General features: G+C 42.6%; 1 protein-coding gene across 1 annotated transcript in view; it reads left to right on the top strand.

The window, feature by feature from the left end:
- The first annotated feature begins 3,938 nt into the window (after positions 1-3,938).
- The window catches only part of PRKAR2A (protein kinase cAMP-dependent type II regulatory subunit alpha), a 65,716-nt gene continuing 47,376 nt past the window's right edge, over positions 3,939-22,278 (top strand). The window contains exon 1 of the mRNA XM_075433083.1: positions 3,939-4,338. Within this exon, the coding sequence (XP_075289198.1) occupies positions 4,086-4,338 (253 nt within the window). The 5' untranslated portion in view covers positions 3,939-4,085. The remainder of the gene's footprint in view (positions 4,339-22,278) is intronic.

Here is a 22,278-nt window from a genome sequence, read left to right as displayed (position 1 = left end):
TAAGACGACGAGGCCTTAATTTTTAGAAGGCTGAAGCAAGATAAGATAAAGGTTTACAAAACCACAAAGTAGCAAATAAAACACACGCGGAACCATCATTCACCAAATCTTGCAATTCCGGGAGCAGCGGGCACGTGGTAGATCAGGAAAGAATGCTTCAAAACTGAGGAAAGAGAAGTCTGCTTTACCTAACAGGTATCTAACTTCTGGAACTTGCCACCGTGAGACACCGTGGAAGTGCGCTACGCTTGACTTGCAGGTTCAAAACAAGACAAGAGAGTCATAAACAGCAGCCCTCGAACTGGAAATGTAAGGAAATAGCCAGGGATGTGTCCTCTGTGATCCCTAATAGAACACCTGGAGATGCCAGAGGACTACACGGGGACCAGGCTGCAGAGTGGAGCCAGGCTTATGTCCCCCCCTCGAGCAGAATCCCCTCCTGCCCTGCCTGAGGAAGGAGACAGGGAGAAACCCTGGTCACTGGCTTTAGCGCAGAGGGGGACGCGGAAGACCTGACGTCCTCAGGTTTACAATGCTTTGCATACGGTTATCAAACGGTTCTGTTTGTCCTCAACTCCACAGCTCCATGATGCTGGATGGAGGACGTAAAAAGTCCGCAGTGAACTAAAGCAATTACCAGCAGGAAGCGCAGGAAAATGGCTGGAACTGACAAATAATTCAAAACTAAAGCAACCATTGAATTTTAAAGCCACTGCTGAATCTACTCCTCATCAGCTCATGCTACTGGTGCCAAAAGCGCCTTGCACCACTGACCTCCGCAACTCAGTCGGGCAAGGGCAGGGTTTCACTTTGTTTGCGGAAGGCCCTGAGCCCGGCTGGTACGCAGGGCTGCTCCGGGACCTGTGCTCGCCAGTGCGTCGCCTGCAACAACACGCAAAAGCCATACTCGTGGCTATTAACCGAACTTCCCTTAAACAAGAGATGTGTTTTCTAACACCAACCAGGAGAATATTTAGCGTTTTCTTGCATTGTCCTTGTACTGAATTACTCGCAGCGAATTTGAACGCAAGTGTAATTAATCCAAGATGTACGTATGTTTATATAGTGTCTGAGCTCTGGCTGGTGCTGACAGGTTTACGAGAGTAAATTATTACTTGCTATAACAGGATTTATTTTACTTTTTAAAGAGCCAGTTTGGAGATTTAATCTGATTATTTTTTCCCAGTGCAAGACTACACAGACTGTTTTGCTTGCAGCTTTGCTGCTCCTGCTCGTAGGACAAGCGTTGAAGAGCTCCATCAGAGTTTCACCAAGGGTGCCTCGAAGTCGCGTAGCGCTGGGTGGGACAGGCAGAGTGCAGGGAAGAGACCTCAACATTTGGGAGCACAGACACATGATAAATATGGGAACAGCTTATAAATTGTTAGGAGAAAACATGATTCTGAAACAGATATATATTTTGATAGGAGTACTCTGGGCACCAGCTTCATCAGCTACATGAGTCTTCTCTAATTCCATACTGGGTGCTGCATCTGCCATGGGGCCAGCGGAAAGAGTGCACTGGCCATGCTGTGTGAATTAAAAACGTTTTTATAGAGGGGATCAAATTAAGGCTGCAAGTGCATTTCCCAATTTCTTTTCTACCATTCTTTAAATGTGGATGCCTCTGATAGTAATAATTAAAAAGTTCTGCAAATTCAGGGTGAAAGAAAGTGTATGATGAGCTATACTTCTGCACAGCAGGCAGTACTGCAATTAACTTGATCACAGGCAAGTCTCTTGCACATCTATGCCGTCAATTCTGATGCTCACAAACTGAAGAGGTATGTAAAGAAATGGGATCAGCTGTGGAGTAAACCAGCTTGAAAATGTGCTTGATGTGACCTTGGACGCTTTTCATTTTGTCCGTCCGACCTTCAGGAAGAGGCTAAACAGACCGCTGCTGTTTACTTTCCTCTGAAGCTGATTAGTTGTGTGTGGACATGTAAATATCAGAAGGCTAACACAATGTAGCTCTTCAGAGACTTAACAATATTTACTGGTAACACATTTTTTCATATAAATAACCAGATTTATATCCACAGGCACAAATGAGAGAAAATTATCAACAAACGTTAAAAGCTAATAGAAGAGCTGACTCGTGCCAAGAGCAGGCGGTTGTCAGGTGGCTGGCTGTTGTGCAAGAGAGCGGGGAAGAAAAATCACTGCATTCCCTGGAATTAGACTTTCTCTTTCTTCCTTTTATCCTACTTGCCAATGCTTTTTATTCTTCACAGTATTTTTGCACTTTTACCACATCTTTAAAATTTCATTTTTACCCTTTCGCTGCCAGTAATATCTTCAGCACCCACCAGAAACCTTAATCCTGCTGGGGACTGGCCACATGCGGCTTTCTCGCTGATCAGCACCGTTTCCCCGTACCAGGTCTATCAGCAGTTAGGGTGCACACATCGAGCCGTGAAATGTGCTCTTGCATTTGTGACCATCAGAAAGACAGCACGGTAGGGGTGGTAAATGAAAAACCAGTATCAACTGTCTTCCAAGAAAAAGCAGACAGCAACTGTTGTGCCTGCTGTAGAAAAGGATAAAAATGAAGAGAAACGGCTTTGTACCAAACCTCCAGATAAACTGATGAGATGTGGCAAATCTACCTCCGGTGCCTGGTTTGTTCATTTTGGGTCGTTCTAATTTGTTCTTTGCGTGGATATAAGATGTAATCTTACTCCGGATAAAAACACAGGCACTGTATTACGGAGAATGGCGCTTACCAGGGAGGCTGGGTGCTGCAGTCCGTGCCACAAGCCTTCCCGCTGGCTGAGAACGACGTCAGGAAAAGCACCGAGCGGGGCTTAGTGCTCCGTGCAACGGCGATGAACAGACCATCTCTGTAGGGAGTGCGGTGAGAACCGCGAGGGGACCCTTCGGCACACGCACACACAACCATAGCACACAATCAACGGCCTCAGCCAGCTCCGGGCTCCTAAGTGAAATTTTGTATTTTGAGTACAAGTTGGTTTCTGCCCTTTTATTGTTGAAACAAAAGAAGAATGAAATAAAAATATGTACACTGGCAACATGCAGCGGCCTCACTAGGCCAACATCCCTGCTCCGCTCGACTCGCGATGGACACAGGCCTGTTTGTTTTCTTCCAAGTCCGGCTTTCCAGCAACGTCAAACCTTCAGGCCGATGGCTCTGGCCGCGCAGCCGGTCACCGACCCCTGGGATCTGCCGGACCCCCCCGGGACACGGGAACGGGGAACGGCACTACAGGTGTCGGCCTTGTGCAACGAACAGGAGCAGAAACCTGAATACAACACACCCGAGGACATGCGAGCGGGTGTCTCCAAAGCTCACGGGTACAAGCAGCTATGAGATGTTTCGTTTTTCTGAAATTCTCCGTCCGTAACGCTCTTGGGCGTGCAGCGTGAGGCGGATCAGGACCGCTGCCACCCTGTCACAGCCGGCGACACGATGGCTTCGCACGGGTGCGAGGACCCGCATGCTGCTTCTCCCGTGCTCACTGGTTTTAAGAAGACTGATTTAACGACTTCGTTCTGAGGAGAATCCAGGCGGGCAGAGGGCCCAAATCTATCCCCAGCCAAGGGCAGGATCAAGATCTCGGTCAGGCCCGACCGCGACCGCAGCCAGCCTCGGTCTCCGGCCGCCGGGCGAGCTCTGAAGGCCCGCGCAGGCACCGCAGGGCGCGAGGAGGAGGAACGGGCGCAGGGGTCACAGACGCCGAGCACACCCAGACACCACCGGCGGCAGCGCCCGCCGCCCCAGCCCGCTCCTAGCCCCCCCTCCCGGTTCTGCGGCCGCACGCCCGGGGCTCCCCCCCGAGCCCCGCCGCCCTCGTGCCCCGCTGCCCCGCTCCCGCCGCACCTCGCGGTGACGCACGCACTCCCCCCTCCCCTCCCCAGCTCGGCGCGTGCGCGAAGGTTGGCCCCGCGCCCGCTCCCGCGCCTGCGCAGCCGGGGCCGCTCCCGGGGCGGCCGGTGTGACCGGAGCGGCGGGAGTCAGTCGGCGCCTGCGGAGGGGAGGCCCCGAGCCCGCCACCGCCACGGCCGGCCGCGGAGGGAGGGAGGCGGCGGTCGCCTCCTCCTTCTCCTCGGTGCCCGGCGCCATGAGCATCGAGATCCCGCCGGGCCTCACTGAGCTGCTGCAGGGCTACACGGTGGAGGTCCTGCGGCACCGGCCGTCCGACCTGCTCGGCTTCGCCGCCGACTACTTCGCCCGCCTGCGGGATGCCCGCGACCAGGAGGCGGCCGGCGGCGGCCGCAGGGTGGTCAGCTTCGACGGGGAGCCCATGCAGACCGAGTCCAACGGCGAGGAGGAGCCCGACCGCGGCGACGAGGACTCCGACTCCGACTTCGAGCGTGAGTGGCGGCGGCGGCGTGGGGGGGCGGGAAGGCTGCGAGGGGCTGCCGGTGGCGGCGGGGTCGGGCCCGGGAGCGGCGGGGTCCTGCCCCGGGGGCGGGGAGCGGCCTGGGAGGCCGACCGGGCTCCTCCGCCGCGGGATGGGCGGGATGGGGGAGCGGGTCCGGCCGCGCCGGGGGAAGCGGAGCGCGGGCAGCGGGGCCCGCCGGCTCCGGTCAGGGCTGTTGCCCCGGCGGGGTGTCGGGAGGCGGCTGTGCGGAGCTGCCGCGCAGCGGGGCCGGCATCGCGCCGGGGCGGGCGGGCTTACCGGCGCGTGGTGCCGGGCTCCGCCGGCTTAGCGTCACCTGGCTGCCTTCAGATCGCTGTGGGCAAGCGTTTTGTCATTGACGCTGCGGGTGTTCACTGCCACTGTTGTGTGTTTGAAGCGGTTACTGCAAAGCACCGGAATAACTTTTTAATGCGTTGCTAAATAGCAAAAATTCAAACCCACCTGTCCACTCCCGCCGACGCTGTGGCTTCCTGACGTACCGGAGACCCTGACCTGGTCCGGGCGGCGAGACGCCGCTTGCCATGCTTCCGCTGTTGTTCTGACAGAACACGCGGCGCTGCGCAGCGCGCGGCGTTCGCAGTCTGGGCTGTAACCGGGCTCCAGTGCAAAAAGTTGTCTAAAATGTTTGCGAATGGTACTGCTTGGCGCACCCAGAAGTTGGGACCTGGCATTACTGGATACTCTCTGGTTGTTAGAATGTGGCTTGAGGGGAGAGGGAAAGGCGAGAAAAGGCGTGCCTGCCCTGGACTTCCAGTGCCCGCCTTTGGAGGTCTGGTGCCCTTGACCTATAACGTGAGCAAAGGTTTCTGCCTTTTGTTGATAGAGGATCCTCTGTTAGGCCGGTTACTAGAAGTCAGCTTGTGGATGCAGGGTGTTCTTACATCCGTGCTCTGGTTAACAGTTTTAAAGAAACAAGAAGAAATTAAACTGTGGAACAAATAATTGGTTTTATTAAGGAAGCATGGAGAGACCAGCTGTTTTTGCAGCTGGGACCTTTAGAAAAGAAAAAACAGCTTCTGCCCTTGAAAATGTATGGCCTAAGCAGGACGTGAAATATGTGAGAGCACAAGAATAAAATGTACAGTCAGAATGAATTAGAAAACATTTTTCAATCACTGTCTAGATTTGAATGTTTATTTTTTCTAATGACAGAGGGGTCCTATATAGGGCATGAATAAGAAGGGAGGAAAGGTGAAGGGTAAACAGGCGGACACTGGTAGTGACTGGATTGAAGTTAAGGGGATGTGCAAGTGTGAGCACAGATTTATGGTAATAATTAGAAGTGATTTTGTTTGTCCTGCAACCCAAGTCAGCAATATTTTCAAGCGTATCTAAATATGAAAGAAGTTATAGTTTCTTGTAAAATGTATTGTTTTAAAATAAAAGTTAAAATAAAAGTTTTAAAAATGATTGCAATAAATAATTGGATGCAATTTTTTTAAAATGTGCGTTATCTCTGTATATAGCATTTTCCTTTTTTAAAAAAACCCAACCAAACAAAAAAACATAAACACCCCCACTCCAACTGAGCTTTTAATGTCATTGAAAGCAACTTTTCTATTTCTTGATCAGTTTATCTTGTTCTAGAGTTTGAAAGACTTCTGGGGAAGTAAGTGTAAAATTTTCCTGGTGAATGTTGGCAACTGCAGCTGAAAGGATCCTCTAAAGTTTAAAGTTTTCAGATAAAAATCTAAAAACTTCATGGTGGCAAACATCTTTTCAAATACAGCTTTATGTGGTGAGGCTGTCCAAAGCAGAAGTGTGGTTCCTTTGCACTGAGTTTCTGCTCATCATCTTTCTGTCTTAGTCAGAGAGCAAATGAAATTAACAAGGCTGCCCAGTGTCACTTGAGCTAGTCAGAACCCTCGAGGCAACTGGCACTGCCAGTAGTGCTGTCCTGCTGCTTATCTGAAAACCCGTGCTAGTCCCTCCTTACAGTTTCAAAGACCTGGGGGAGGGACAGTGCTGTGTTCTGTTTAGCAGCAGGCGAGGGTCTCTGTGTAGGGTCAGGGAAACGATACTTACGTCGTCTAACAGTGTGGGTGACAGTCAGCCATGGCTGTGTGTTTCTTAGATTTCTGTTGTAACTGTTGTCATAGAAGGCTTTATTAACAAGAACATGAAGTTGGAGGTTCTGGTATCTCTGTCTTCTGTGAATATTATAGATAGGAAAATACTTCTGCCTAGTTGTGGAAGACCAGATTCTGTGTGGCTATAGACTGCTTAGCATTTAGAGGACACTTAAAGAAAACACACAAAACAAGAGCGTCTCAGATAATCTCATTGAGCAGACCCTAGTACTGTTTATTAAGATTGCATTTTTTCATCTTGGACAACTTAGGAAAGACTTCACTTAATTTCAGTGTGTTTTCCTAGGTTAACATTTTGTTACCTTTGAGTTGCAAAGACAGGTCAAATGGATGTTTTAAAAAAATGTTCCATGACTGTTTTTTAAATATAAAGATGAAATAGAGCAATTGTTTTTGTTGAGTATTATGTTAAGAAAATTTAAAGCTAGTTTAAGTAATAACCTGATTGTATATGTTGGGAGTATGAAAGATGTCTGCACAAATAGCGTGCTTGTCTTCATGTGTCTACTTCTGGCACAATATTGAATTTGTGTATCTCACTAGGCTGCAACTGTGTGCTGCAAGTTAGAGAAGACTTCAGATAAGTTAGCTGGGTGTTTTGTATGCTTTGAGTGCATATGGTAACAGAAGTGAGAAATAAAATGAGAATGAGCTCTTGGCATTTGGTGTAAACCACGTGGCGAATGTCCTCGTGTACTCATAGTGACACCAGTGGTTCCTTTTGTGCCATAATGGCACTGCACCAACGTGGTGAGAGTCACTGAAATGAACTAGACTACAAAAAAGACTTCTGTAGTCTTGCGATGCTTAAGAAATTAATGTTTATTCTCTGAACCTCCTGGAGTTTCATCGCTCATTTGAATTGGTTTTGTATATGCAATCAAAGGACGTCAGGATGTGGCTGTTCAGCTCAGTGGAGTGTAAGGAATGTGTGGAAAGAAAATGATGATAATGGGGTGGGGAGTGGGGGAACCTCCAGAAACATTTATCCATTGGGCTGTGGCAGAGAATACTTACAGATGAAGCTTTCCTCAGAGCATTTATTTGATTGGTATGACTGCAAAATTGACAAGTTGATAGAGTTGGGAAAAGATGCAAAGTGACAACTTCAAAAATCCAGCAGAGGACGTAACCAAGGATGGATGTGTATTCTTAAAATGTGTCCTTGACCGTGACACTTGTGATTTAACAAGGAAGCTCTGAATGGATGTGTTAAGGCTGTGAAATTAAAGCCACAGAAATGGTCTGTCCACTGTTTGAGATTGAGTCATGGCTGTAGGAAGCTCCGTGGTGAGGAGCACGTCTGAAGGAAGGCAGGCAGCTTTCCTTCCCTGTCAGTTGAAGCAAGTGCACAGAGGTACAAGGTGCTGCACTGTTAACTTTCCATTTTATGTCTCCTTGTTTTAATAGTAATCAGTTAATTAAAAAAACACCCGTGTTTATTTTTGGAGATATTGACTAGAACTAACAGTGGAACTAAAATAGTTTTGGGATTATGTACCAACTTGAACAACTCAGGTGTTCTAACTAATGACAAGTATTTTAGTGCAAATGGAATTTCTCCTTCCCAGGGTTTCACCCTGGTATTGAAGGGAAGATTGTATACTTCTCAGCCACTCCCTGAGCGAAAGAGAACTCATTCTTAATGTATTGCTTTTGAAATAATCCTCTTCAGTATGCTTTATTGTTATGAAGGAAAACGGTGCATGTGAATCTAAATGAACAGGTGAAAAGATTCTCTTCAGTTCTGCACTGAGCTTCTCAATTAAAATTTAAGGATTTGCTAAATCTTATCTTTGAAACATCAGTAGGTTATCTGAGCAGAAGGGATGCAGAAGGGAGTAGGGAAATGCACTTTTACATCATTAGATCTTGGACGTGATGCAGAATAAGAGTTCAGTCCACGTTTAAAATATTTATCTTTTTAATTGTTAACAAAATTTCTTAATATTAAATTAAACCGTTTCAAATTACTTCTTATTCTTAAGCATCATTTGCTTATGCTTTCTTATTCTGTACTTGGCTGATTGTCCTGTGAATTCCTCAGGAATTGTTGTGTTACGTCAATCACAGAGCATTTATGCTCTGCCTACATCAATTTACAGGTCAGGCATAACTCCTTGCTGTTTTCTTGAAAGAATTCAAGGAAATTTATTGAATGGTGGAAGTCAGATGATGTTAAGACTTTTGAAGGATAGCGTAAGGAGTATGGTGGTTCTTCTGAAGAATACTGTTCAAGTTTTCAGATATAATTCAGATTCATGGGTTATTGCAAGTGTTCCCGTGGGATACATTAACTTTTAAAATTAAGCTACTTGTAACTTTTCAGTAGTATTTTCACCTACCTACTTCTTCCCTATTTACTGGGAGTAAAGCACAGTAGCTGTCTCCTCACTCGTTTTTTTTTTTTGTCCTTAACATTAAAAGAGCCTCTCTTTGCAGAACACACATTTTTCCAGTATTATTGCATTTTATGATGCAGATTCAGTCCACAGCTACTCTATTGAACATCTAGGTAGCACAGTGGGCACTTTTGTAATCTGGGAATTACTAGTGCTACATCTTCCCCCCCCCCCCCCCCCTTTGAAATTTATTTGACTGACTGGTGGCTTGGTAGCTTAATAGTAATTACAACGAAGGTGTTTAGTGCTCTACTTAAGTAGTCTCTAGATTTGTAGGGAGATGGAGGAAGAAGCTCTAGATTATGATCTAACTGTGTTAAGCCTTTGAGTTTAGAATGCAAAGGAAGAAATATAGATGCTTTCATTATAATATGTTTTAAAAAGGTGTGTGTGTAAGCAAGCCTAGCAACCTGAAGGTGTAGAAGCAGCTTGAGAGTTTTTATTTATTCTTTGATCTCCATCAATAACATGAAATCAATTATAAAGCAAAGTTATTAGTGATGCATCTGTGTTTTAAGAGGAATATATTTCTACATTGAATTTTCTAATTTTAGTAGGTGTTGGCAGCATAGTATCTTGAACGTGTTTAACATAAAAAATACCAAGGGAAAGACTACCATTGTGCCACTGCTGTACTTGCACATGTCTTTGCTTTTGCAGAGACAGTTCTCACTGTTTTAAATCTGAAGGATTAAATAGAGTAACTGCTGTTAGCACTAATGGAACTTCACTCCCTATATTTATCTTGTTCACGCAGGGGAACTTTGAAGATAATCTAAGTATTAAGGAAGACTGATTTCACTTCTCCTTAGTTACTTAGGCAAAATATTTGAAGCTTTTTTCTGGAGGTCTTTTTACTTCTGTATGTGCTTGTCACAAGATGTGCTTTTCAGCGTTTGTTCTGAAGATTGTACTCACTCTGTTACAAGATTAGACTAGGACTTTTTTAACCAAGTGATGTAGTTCTAAGGAAGTCACCATTTGTATCTCAGTGGAGCCTGAAGGAAGGTTTAATCAGTAATCTTCAGTACAAATGAAAATTTAGTTAAAATACAGGTGTAATACATTGTTCTTACCTGAAGATAGTAAAAGAGCTGAAAGTATGAAGATAAAAGCTGCTGGCGGGCTGAGTAACAGAGAATTGTAGATGAATTGACTGAAATTTGCAGATGTCACTGGATATTGCTATTGATTTACATCAGGAAGGAGGAACTTCTATGTTAATTTTAAGATAAGTTTCTTGCAATTTTGACATCGTATACTTGCAGAGTTATTTGTAACTTCCTGACATCAGCAGTGCTATTATTCCTATAGCATCTATTAGGCAGTTCTTACAGTCTCTGGAGAAAGATACCCGCTTATTCCAGTCTGCTCTTAGTGGCTTGACATAATTGTTCGGCTTTTCCTAAGTGATCCGTACCTCCTAAAATGTTAGGAAGTAATCAGTACTTTTTTTTTGTTTGTTTTAAATTTCTGTTAAATTCGTATTTGTGGTCTGTTGCATGCTAGTAACTTTTCACGTAACTGTTAAGCTTGGTATTTCCTGAAAGAGCTGTTGATACTAGCTGTAACTGTAAAGATAAATTAAATTCTGAACTCACTTTCTGTTCTTTTAGTATCCTGCTCTTACTTTGGGCAAATACAAACTGCATTACTCTGTGTACTGGCCTCTAAAAAGAGCGTAACTAACTATAAAGGAAATTAATAACTAACCTTTGTAAATAATTGCTGAATTCTTAAAAGCTTGTGTTCCGTGTTGAAAAAATTTTAGTGTAAGAAAAATTGTGTGAAACTTCTAAAATTGGAGTCTTCTAGCTGGTCCTAAAGTTAAGCTAAAGGAAATTATTGTATTGCAGTACTAGATATTGTACTGAATCTAGCTGCTTCTTAACTGTGCTGTTTTTTTCATTTAATAAACTAATATTAGTGTGCTGAGACGGTTCTGTCAGTGTTGCAGAGTGTCATCTTCCCCTTTTGCTAATACTGAAGTTTAGTTGCATCCTCTTACCTAAAATAGAACAATGGAGATCTTGGGGAAGAGGAGGAGACAACAGAGAACAAGCTCACTTCAAATTATTCACCAGTCACTCATTAAAAAGCGTTAATGTTTAACAAAGAGCAGTTGCTTATTATTCAAATGAAGACTGGAAGTGTAGCCAAGATGAGCTATGAATGTTTCTCACTGGCTTTAGTAACGTTTTCAACTTCATGAATGATCATTCATATTTTTTTGTGAAAGAAGAGGAAGACAATGACAAATATAACTCTAACAAACATACTGGTTCCTCTTTTAGAGCGATGTTATTCTTGTCTCTGTAACAGTCCTTTAGGTACACTGCTGCACTTGCATCTTTGTGTTCTGTGCCTGGTTTTGCATCAGTACTTCTTTGGTATGTAGCAATTGTTTGGTGTTTTTTGATATGTCAAGATTCTTTGATTTACGTAGATTTAATTTTTTTCCTGAGGCGTCATCAGTTCCACAGCAAATGATGTGTACTCTTCTGTACTCTGCATTTTTAGTATCGTTATGCATCACTGTAGTATAAAACAGAGAAGGTGAATCATGAATCATGGGAACACTGTATGGAAAAATAACTAGTGGGGAATCTGAGAAATCTGAGCGTGGACGAAACACCAAGGTATAAAAGACTTGTGCTAAGATACCAGTTCTACTAAAGGGTGTGTGCTTATGAGATCCTTTAATTAATGCAAAAGGATCCTTTTCTTTTAAAATTACGGATCTGAAAGAGGGACTATCAGATGGAAACTCCAGAAATCTGTTACACAGAGCAAGCACCTGCTTTGTGGTCGTTTGTGTTTTGTCTATGAGGTTGTGAAAATTGTGGTGATTGTGGCAGTGTTCTCTGTGTGCTTAAATGGGCAGGATTCTTAGAAGAGAGAGGAGATTTAGCAGAAAGTAAGCCTGTGTTACAGTTATCATACTGCTAGGATTTGGCCTCTGTTTCATAAATGTACAATAAATCGTGTAAAATAAAGCCCAGCATTGTATTAGTGGCAGTTTTGCTACTAGCCCTTTCCATACTGGGGCATTTCTTTTTTATGCAGAAATTGTAAATGATGAGTAGTGGCAATTCTGCTCTGGGGGTAGAGTTGGAAATTTGCTTTAGGGGGGAAGACATCTCTGGGAACAGCCTGCCTTCAAGGCATATGGGAGGGACTGCAGCTATTCCTTCTGTAGCACTGCTTTTATGATAATTTAAAAACAACCACCACCAAATTGTTTTTTATTTTTCTAAAAAATGTTAAGCCACTTTCTGTTCCCTCCTCCTGTTTCCTGTTAACTTTTGGAGGGTGGCTTGAAGAACAGCTTTGCTTCCTCAGAAACGGTATACAGCCTGCAGGAACTCGGTTTCCAACTGGCACGATGTCAGGTTGCGTTCTGAGCTCATCTTACAGAAGTCTGGAACCCTGCGCTCCTCTTTGGTTGGTGGTGAAGTCCAAACCAAGATGGTCCATGATCAGGGCCTTATCAGCAAAACTGAGCAAATTGGCACAAAATCTCTCTTTAAACTGTTGTCTGAAGAAGGATTAGGATTGCAAGTTGGAGATGAAGTGCTGGTTTTGGTAAGATGATGTTCTTCCATTGGTAACTGTTTCTCTCCTTTGAATCCCAGAGATACGCAGTGAAGGACTGCAAAGCTTGAAGTACTGCTTCTCTTGTTGCAGAGTATGCTAAAAACATGTATGGGGTTTGTGTGGGGAGTGAACTGTGTGGTTTTTAGATGAGAGCTGAGAAACTACTCTGTAGTTTTCCTATGTATTTTTGAATAAATTCCAGTGCCAAGTTTCTTGTTCTTGGTGATTGTATATTGACAGACTGCTATAAAGCAGGATGTCGCAATGGCCCTTCATTTCCATTTTCGTTCTTCCTCCCTTGGGATAGCATATTGTTTTCTGCTTCCTATTGGGAAAACTATTCCACAGAAGAGATTTTAAGAAAAGAAAAATACAAATATCTGTGTGTTTTTTCCTCCCTGTTGAGACTCCGGTAAACACTGCCTATTTTGTGGCAACCCTTGCGCTAATCCTGATAATTCAGGAAGAATTGCTTCCTCAAGGCCATGCTGTGGTGTAAGAAACTGGTCAGCCTCAGGTTGTCGTGGGTGTAGGGAGTACCTTTCTCTGAAAGATGTCTCATGGACAGCCCGGGAGTGAAAATTCAGAGATTATGGAGTTACCTCTCTTTTTTTTTTCCTTTTTCTTTGTTTTGAAAGTAACTGTTCTGAAACAGCTTTTTAACATTTAATGTTATCAATGTTTCCAATTAAAATTCATGAGTATTTGTAACACTCAAAGCTTTCTCAGGGGTAAGTTATGAAAGATGTCTCATTAAAATGGATGAACATTCAGTCTTCTGTCTTTCCCCCATCCTTCCCCAAAGGTGTCAAAGATGCCACGAGTATTCTTGTTCTAAAATGCCAGAACTTAATACTGTTTAGAGTGGTGATGTTACTTTAAATATGCCTGTTTCTGTATAAGGATTTTAATTCTAATCTTGAGTAACTTCTTGATAAAAAACCATAAACTGGGCTTCAGTTTTTCTTATATTCTGTATAATGAGTGTCTCTGTATCCCTGTGAAGTAATTTTAGTTTCTTGCCGATGAAAACATTTAATTGCACTTAAGTGTTGTGCCTTGTGTCATTTTTTTGTAGCGCTGTGAAACAATTTAACTTTGTACGATGTGTACAGTGTTTGCTAGTGTTTTTTTTAAACTTTTTGTTGCTTTTACATGGAGGTGCTGTTAACATTTCATATCTAAAAGATTTGTAAGTGTACCATTTGTTTTGAAGTAGTATGTAACAGTGGCTGCAGGGAGCTTTACACTACAAGTTTTACTACTAAAAAGTAGTTAATCTGGAAGCTGAACCATGTGGTACTTGCCCACTGCTGCAGCTCACTTTGGTCAGGGAATTTCTTTTTATTGTTACTGGCGTATTTACGTTAGGATGAATGCTAACTTGTGCCTTCTTGCAGGGACTTCAAATATTCATGAGCATTGTAGGCATGGTGCTTAGGGACACAGTTTAGTGGTGGACTTTGCAGTGTTAGATTTACGGTTGGACTCAATGATCTTAAAGGTCTTTTCCAACCTAAATGATTCTATGATTGTGTAAAAGAGGATTTTCTGTGGTCTGGGGAGAACCCCCTGATTTTTACTATTGTCCTTTCTTAGGACAAATCTGTCTTCACCCTTCCTCTTTCCCCAAAATCCTCTTCCTGTGAAAGTGCTCAGGATGCACTTACTGGAAATGTGTGTTGTCTGTCAAAATACTTTTTTTACAAGGAGATTTTAGTCTTTTTACAGCTGTATGTTTTAAGTAAGCTTTGCTGAATGTTGACTTAATATTGTTAGAAGCGTAAGTCTGAAGGAAGAAAAGCTATAAAATACGTACGTTATTGAGATGTGGTACAGAAGTTATTTTTGCTCATAATTTTGTTGTAAATCACAACCTGGAGATTGTCCAGATTAGAAGTTTTAACTGTTTTAAATTTTAAGACATACATGTTTAGAATCTACTCAAAATTTTTTTATAGTTTGTTTAGGAAAAGAAACAGTTACTAAATTATATCTGAATGGATCAACATCCACTTGTGAATTATTGATGAATATAATTGTACTGGTAATGAAGTAGTACTTCATATTGTATACACGCAGAATCACAGAATTGCCAGAGATGTTGGTAATACTTCTGCAGAATCCATGATGCTCTTCAACACCTTCTATCTCATCACTGTGTGCCACCCCTTAGTCCGCTGGCTGTCGTGCTCCCTCGGAGCTGAGGCTGTGCTGCCTGCCAAGGTGGTGTGGAAGGGCTGGATGCGATTCCTGTTTTGTTGTGTCCCTAGTAAAGCACCAGACGAGAATTAACACAAGTTGTAGAGTCATTTGTGCTCATACAGAGGATCCTAGAGATGAGGGGAAGCAAGGCAGAAAACCTGGTGTTCAGCACTGTGATTCTGAAGCTACCCCTACAGGATAAAATCCCGTAAATCCTGTGCACCTCTTCTGTCACTACTGTATATAGGACACCAGTTGTGGGTGTGTGTGGGATTTTTTGTGTTTGTTTTTGTGTTGCCCTTTTTTTTTAACTGGAAAACCAGTAACTTCAGTTGCAAGTATATCTAGAACTTTTTATAAACAACTGACCAAGGTTTTCTGGCTTTGGTTTTTAAAAAATATGATATGATGCATGATAAATTTTTTCTCCAAATGTATTTTTTTTTTTAACATATTGCATATGGGGGCACTAGTTCTTTAAACACACTTTTTTCAATTTCACAAAACAACAACACATCTTTGATCTTTTTTAAGTACCTAATTAAAAAACCTGTCAAAATCAGACTTAAAGAAGAAATGAGATGGCTCTCTGAATTGTTGGTCTTTCGAGAGAGACTGGTTTGAGAAAGGTGATTCACCAATGGTGATTACCTATACAGGATAGAGTGCTAAATCCTAGAAAGCGGTGACATAGAGGTGGTTGTAGATGGTCAACTGATAATAGGTGCCTTTTGTAATGTGGGCTAAGAGGGCTGATAAATATGCTGAGGTCTGTCCAGGATGTGGATGCTCACTGGCTTTTATGGGCATTAATAGAATAAGAACTTGTTTTGTATGTTGCAGTAGGGATCATCACTAAAAATTTTTTAAAATGCCCAAGAAAGTGCTCAGTTTGCAAATATGGAGAACGTGTCCCTAGTAAGAAATTGTAGAAACCCAGGCTACTTCTCAGCCTCTTACCTTCATCTGTTTCTCCCCTTCCCCTTTAAAAAAAAAAGCCAAATAAATTAACCCCCAAGAGCCCAAAACCTGTACAGTGGCTCCGTCAAAAATTATGGACGTGGGAAAAGGATGTCTGAAACTAGGGGGTTCCTTAACGCGTCTATCTGCAAATAAAGTTTACTTCTATTTGCCTTCTTGCCATTGGAACTTAAACTGGATGCAAGGTATGTGTTTTAATGAGCTGTTAGAGTATCGTTATGGAATTACAGAATGGTGGAGGTTGGAAGGGACTGCTGGAGATCATCTTGTCCAACCTCCTTGCTCAAGCAGTGCTGCCTAGAATGGTTGCCCAGGACCATGTCCAGATGGCCTTTAAGTATCTTGAAGGATGGAGATGCCAGAACCCCCTGGCCAACCTATGCCAGCGCTTGGTCACCCTCACAGTGAAAAAAGTGTTTCCTGATGTTCAGAGGGACCCTCCTGTGTTTCAGTGTGTGCCCACTGGCTCTTGTCCTGTCACTGGGCACCACTGAAAAGAGCCTTGCTCCATTGTCTTTGCACCCTGCCTTCAGCTATTGATAAGAGCTTCCCTGAGCCTTAGCTTCTCTAGGGTAACATTCCCAGCTCTTTCAGCACGTCCTCATACAAGAGATGCTCCAGTCCCTTCATCATCTTCGTGGCCCTTTGCTGGATTTTCTCCAGTATGTCCACGTCTCTCTTGTACTGGGTAGCGTGGAACTGGACACAGTACTCCTCAAGGTGTGGGCTTACCAGGACTGAGTAGAAGGGAAGGACCACGTCCCTCGACCTGCTGGCAGCACTGCTCCGAATGCATCCCAGGATACCATTAACCTTGGGTGTGTTGCTTGGCATGTACAAGTATAGTCATGCTCTGATTTAAATGTGGCTGTGTGAGATTAGGCACTGAATCAACTTGAAGTGATGCTTGATGCTGGTGTTTCTAATTGAAATTCCTCTTGCTCTTTTACACAGATCAAATCAGATGACAGCACAACCCATTCCAGCTTTGTCTTATGTAAAAACACGCTATGTTTCATCATCCAAATCAGTAATGACAGTAGGAATTTGTAATGAAATTAGAAGTGACCTAACCAAAGAACTGTGGGCTTTTATGTGCCTCCTGTTTTAGCTGTAGGATACTATTCTTAGATCCTACCTATGTACCTATAATTATACAATCCTGAGCTCAGGTTGGCCTGGCAAGTATAGCTGTGTAACGTCCATGCTGGGCGTATAAAACACCATGCCTGTCAGTGTTACTGGTTGTTTCTGCTGAGCTTTGGAGCTTCTCCTCTTCTGTATTTTTCTGCTAAATTCCTCTCTTATATAGAACTAGTTCAGTTGTAGTTGTTTCTTACTGTCTGTCACATGAGATACAGTACCTGACTGTGAGAGTGTCTCCAATCTGTTTCATCCGAGACTGTAAATAGCTAAGAGGCAAAGGAAAAGCTTCTTACACTGCATCTCATCCCTAACTGCCCACGTTAATTCTTCCTTTCTGTTCTAGTGCAAACTTGAGCAGACCAGCTGTATATCACAGATGAAAAGCTTAAGGCCAACCCCTTTTTCCTTTGCATTAGAACAGAGCGGAGGTGCTGCTACAGTCAGTGCTCATTGATCTTCTGGTTGTGTGCTCAGGTTTGGGACTAAAACCTTGCCCTGTCCTCTCTTTTTTTTTTTTTGTTCTTTGTTGCCCTTCTACATAATGTGTTCTAAAATGGTGGTGGATGTGCAAGTACAGGCTTGAGACTGACTGTGTATGTGTGCTCTGAGCACAAACAGTTGTGTCTTCTGCTTCGAATTCACTTACTTGTGTTGGAAGCTGTACTGAAGCTAAGCAGTATCCGTTAAGCCAATTAGTCAATCAGAGAAGGGCACTGGAGTTGGATCTCGATGACTTTCTGTGCTTATGTTGCCTTTACTTCTGTAATTATTTTTGTGGCAATGTTTCTGTATCTCAACAAGCTGTGGTTTGAAGTTTCGTGAGATTTATTGAAGTTTGTTATGATACTATGGCAAAGACAGTGGGAGACACATTCCCCAAGAAAATGTGTATTTCATGAAAAGCAAGTATTGCTGTTCTAAGAGTTCCTATGTCCCTTTTGGCTACTGGTAAGATTTAAGTAACTGGCAACATGTACAAGATCAGTTTGATGATTTAACAACTAGTTGCTTGTCTTGGACAGATAACTTTAGCTCGTTTGTATATATATGTATGCACACATGCACTTTTCTGTATGTAAATTGCAGATCACTGCCCCATTTGTCAGAAACTTAACAGAAGAGTACGAGCTGAAGATACGTAGATGATTGGGAAAATCTAATTTTATGTTACCATGGTTTGGCAAGGATTTGAAGCAAATGATGATACTATTAACTTATTGTTGTGTTTTTGTTAAAAAAAGGCAGCTATATTGTTCATTCTAGAATAATTGGTCTGACATTGTAGGAAGGAGTCTTAAATCACTGAGCACACCTGTTAACAGAATTCTTTTATTCAGGTGCTCTTACCTGCTTAGCGGTGCTTGAGTTTTAGAGTTTTATAAACGCTTTGATCTCCACTACACAATTTCAGTTGCACTTAAGTTCAGTTTTCTTTGTCCTCTTGTATATAAGTTAATTTGTTTAAATATCTGTCATAATGAAAGATGTGAGTGTTCAATTGTGTCTGTTGGCTTTCTGAAAATTATGGCTGAATATAAACCATATTTTGCGTAGAAGTAGTTCAAGGTGCTAGTAAACTATATGAGGTATGGATGGCGTTGTAAGACTGTTTCATGATAGTAAATATTTGATTTTTCAAGATACCTTATATGTCCTGATACCACATTATTTAAAGACACTATCAGTCTCAGTAGGACTTTATAATAAGCCTGCCAGGCAGCTGCCAAGTGCAGTAGCCAACATTTACATTCAGTGTTGTGTGATGGTAGCTGTGACATGATTCCAATTAAAAGCTTGGTCTGCACACTGCAGATGTCTTCTGAATATTAATGTGTACTACAGACAGAGCAGATGGAATCTCTTTAAAATACAAAGCAGTGAATGTAAAATTTAGATTGGCTTTCTGGTAGAAACTGAGAGGCAGTCAAAATTACTCTCTTTTTTTTTGTTTTTCATTGCTAAACCACAAGAATATCTGTGTATCGTCATCATCTTTCTTTACGTATAGGAAGAAATCAACTCTTCATTATGCATCCAAATAAAAATACAGCATTATGCCTTATTGAAGTTGTCTTAAATGCTGCATGTATCTAGAAAAGTATTAGGAATGCTTGCAACATTTGCTGTGCCTTAAAATGTGCCTCTGTCTAAAGGACAGGTATGAGGCAATAGATAATAGTTGAGATGTAGGATTTCTTTGAGATATTTGAGTTGTTGTTCATTGACAAAAGCTATGTAAAAGTTTTTATAGGTGTGTGTATTGGGATTTGAAGATGTTATGTGAAATGTATTAGGAGAAGTTCATCCTAGGTAGGAGGGGTAGTCTAAAACTGGGAAATGGAGAGAGTGACAGGAGCATTAGTGGTGTGCTGCAATGTAGCATGTTGCAAACCTGAAGTTAACTGTCAGAAAACAGCAGCAATCCAGCTGTGAAAGTATGTGGATTAATTATTTGAGTATTTACTCTGCTTCTATGGCAGTCCTTGAGATATGGAGTAAAGCCTTGGTAGCAGGAGTGTATTAGAAGTCTTGGGAATAACAGGGTAAGTCTGGTATTGAAACAGAAAGTAGAAGGGTTCTTACGTGAATGGGAATTGTAGCTTTCCTCTTCGCTGCTGCGGTTGTGTTGTCCTCTCAGGCAGAATGCAGGTGTGTGAGAAGGGAGCAAGGGGTTGTGTACAGGGGGAAGAGCTTACAGAAAAGGCAGTGACAGGAGGGGCAAGACAAATAAATCCAGTACGTTGTTTAACTCGCTGCTATTGTTGCCGTAGCTGTGCCATGCTTGTCTCCAACCCTTTTCATAGTTAAATTTTACAGTAGCTTATACCTGAGCTGTGTAAACATTAACACCGGTGCTAGTGATTGCATTTTCTGCTTCATCCATGTTACTTTAATGGAGATTTTTCCCCGGATCTATATTTGCATTATGTTTGGCTATTGTAGTTATGTTGCCTGGCTGGTATTTCCCTGAGTTACTGACCTAGCTGTAAAGAAGAGGTTCCTGGCTTCGGCAAGGGTACTTACTTCAGTGGTGTGCGTATACCTTCAGAGAAGTTGGCTGTGTGCTATTCCTGAGGATAATACTCATTTGAGAAGAGTGTTTTTCAAATCTAGACCAGGCTGAGACTGACAGCAGAACTGCCCGGGATGTGTGGGAGAGGTGGGGTCAGGGTGAGGGAGAGCTGTGGCTGGGCCTCGCTCAGCTGGCGGGGTTGGCTGGTCCCAGACCCTTGGTGTCGGGGCCATTTCCCTTGGGGAGGGCGGTGGAAATCCCTGGTGAATCTGCCTTAGCTGGCCTTCAGTGCAGAGGCCTTCAGTGAATGGTTGCCCATTAAAGTTTTCGTAATAATGTGTAATGCTTTCGGTTGTTCAGGAGAATAGTGGGACTTTAATTAGGCTTCTGAAAATGGAAAAACAAGTGATCTTGGCTGATTGGAGTGGCAGATCAGGAGGAGTGACTGAGACTATGTGGGGCATAAGATACTAAAGTGTCTTAGACTTAGTCTGTAGGAAGAGATGTATTAAAGAAGTGCAGTTGGAAATAATCAAAACGGAGTAGCCTGCTAGACGTAGTTAAATGACATTTTTGTGACTCATGTAGAAATCATCTCCAGGGTTTCCAAGTATGTTTGGTGAAACTCAGCTTTCCAAGTAAGCCGAAAGAGATATAAGTGTTGATAGTTTCTAACATACAGCAATGACTTTGCACCTTATAACCAATCAAAGGATAAAAATCTGGTCAAAATTCTTTACGGTTTGATGTTTTAAAAGATATGAAGATGTGAAGTTAAGTCTACTAAATGTCTCAGAAATCAAAGCCATAGTAAAAAAATAATTTGAAATGAAAAAGTGTTACTTTAAAAGAACTGTTCTTGTCAGAGTAAAACGTTGCTTCAGACACTTCGGAAGTTTCTACCAAAAAGATTTTAGACAAAATTTGTCTTCATTACATTTCAAAGATCTTAAATACCTTGAAGTATTAATCCCCCCCCCCATACCTATGGATTCTGGTGGGATGGCAGTCTGATAAATAAAGAGATGAAGTTTGAAAGGAGCACTGGTGAGATAGAAGGGAGGAGCCAGGAAACTTGGAAGAGGCTGTCCTTCCTTTCCCACCGCACCTAGACATAACGGGGAGTTGCCCATGTTTCTTACTGATGGGGAGATGCCTCGTGGTTCCCTAGATAGGATGCAGCTATGTTTTCCTGTATGAAGCATGTACTCTAAGAAAACTTGCAGTTGTTTCGCCTTGATATGATGTTTCTGTTGCTCTGTAATCTCATACTCATTTTGGGGCCCTTTCTGGCTTTTTCATTGTCAGAGAATCCCTATGAAAGTCACTTCCAAATATGTTCAGGATCTTTACTTTTTGTCATCTATTTGTATGCCTAACGTCTTTCTGGCTCTTAATTTTTGTGGTATTACTAATGTGACTCCTTTGCTTCCCTCTCTCTGAAATGCCTTCCTCTTTAAGCTTGCTCCTAAAGCCCAGGCAAATTTCCCCTTTTCACTGATTTTTGTCTTGCCTTGCCGTACCCTGCAGTGTCTTGCCTCTTCTGACAATGCTTTGAAGATTTGTCTGTTGCTTCTTAACTCTCCTAGCTCTTTGCAGAATCCTTCCTTTGCTGTGCAGTGTATAATTTTGTCTTTCTAATCCTTGAAAAAAATTCCCAAGTCTTTCATTTCAGTCCCTGACAATCTCCCTTGTAGTACCAGCATACAGTTATGTGTTTAGTCACTGTGAAATGTGTCCTTTCAGCTGAGATTGTACCTTAGCACTGGGAATTTGTCTGATTTCATGTCTGAAAAGCAAATGCGTGTCTTATTACTATCTCTTTGATCTTCGTAATATAGATTACCATATAAGAAATTAATGTCAAAAAAAAGTACTGTGTTGGCTAGATCTGAGACATGGCAGCAAGAAATAGGAGAGGGCTGGGCGGGTCAGGCAGTTGTGGTGTCAGATAATATGGAGTGCTGCTTGATACGTATTCATTCTCCTGTACTTAGGCTGCAGTCGGGCTGTGTTAACTCCTGAATTCAGAGACCAGGGTTCGTTGCATAACAGTGTTGTGGTCCTTTTTTGCATTGAAATAGTATCTGCAGAGAAACATAATCAAAATAGGACCATGCGTGACTGTTCAAATTCAGTTGGGGAATGAGAATATTAAAATAGTGATACATGCCTCTAATTCAAAACAAACAAAATTCATAACAGCAGTTCTTGAGTAAGATGTTACAACGAGAGGTTCCCCTGAATTTCTTTTGGAGAGTCAAGTAATGATTTATGATTTTCTTGAATTTATCAGATATTTAAAGTCCGTCCGTTCCAGAGTGCATATTAATTTTTCTTATGCCTTCAAAAAAAAAAAAGGGACAACCCAAAATAGCACAACAACTTTCATAACTTCATAGAACATCTTTTTTTAACTGATGTAGATGCCTTGCTTGTTGACTCAACTTTTTCCT

This window comes from Opisthocomus hoazin, chromosome 11 (genome assembly GCF_030867145.1).
Source record: "Opisthocomus hoazin isolate bOpiHoa1 chromosome 11, bOpiHoa1.hap1, whole genome shotgun sequence".
In the NCBI taxonomy this organism is placed as follows: Eukaryota; Metazoa; Chordata; class Aves; order Opisthocomiformes; family Opisthocomidae; genus Opisthocomus; species Opisthocomus hoazin.
This window is presented reverse-complemented; position numbering and strand designations above follow the sequence as displayed.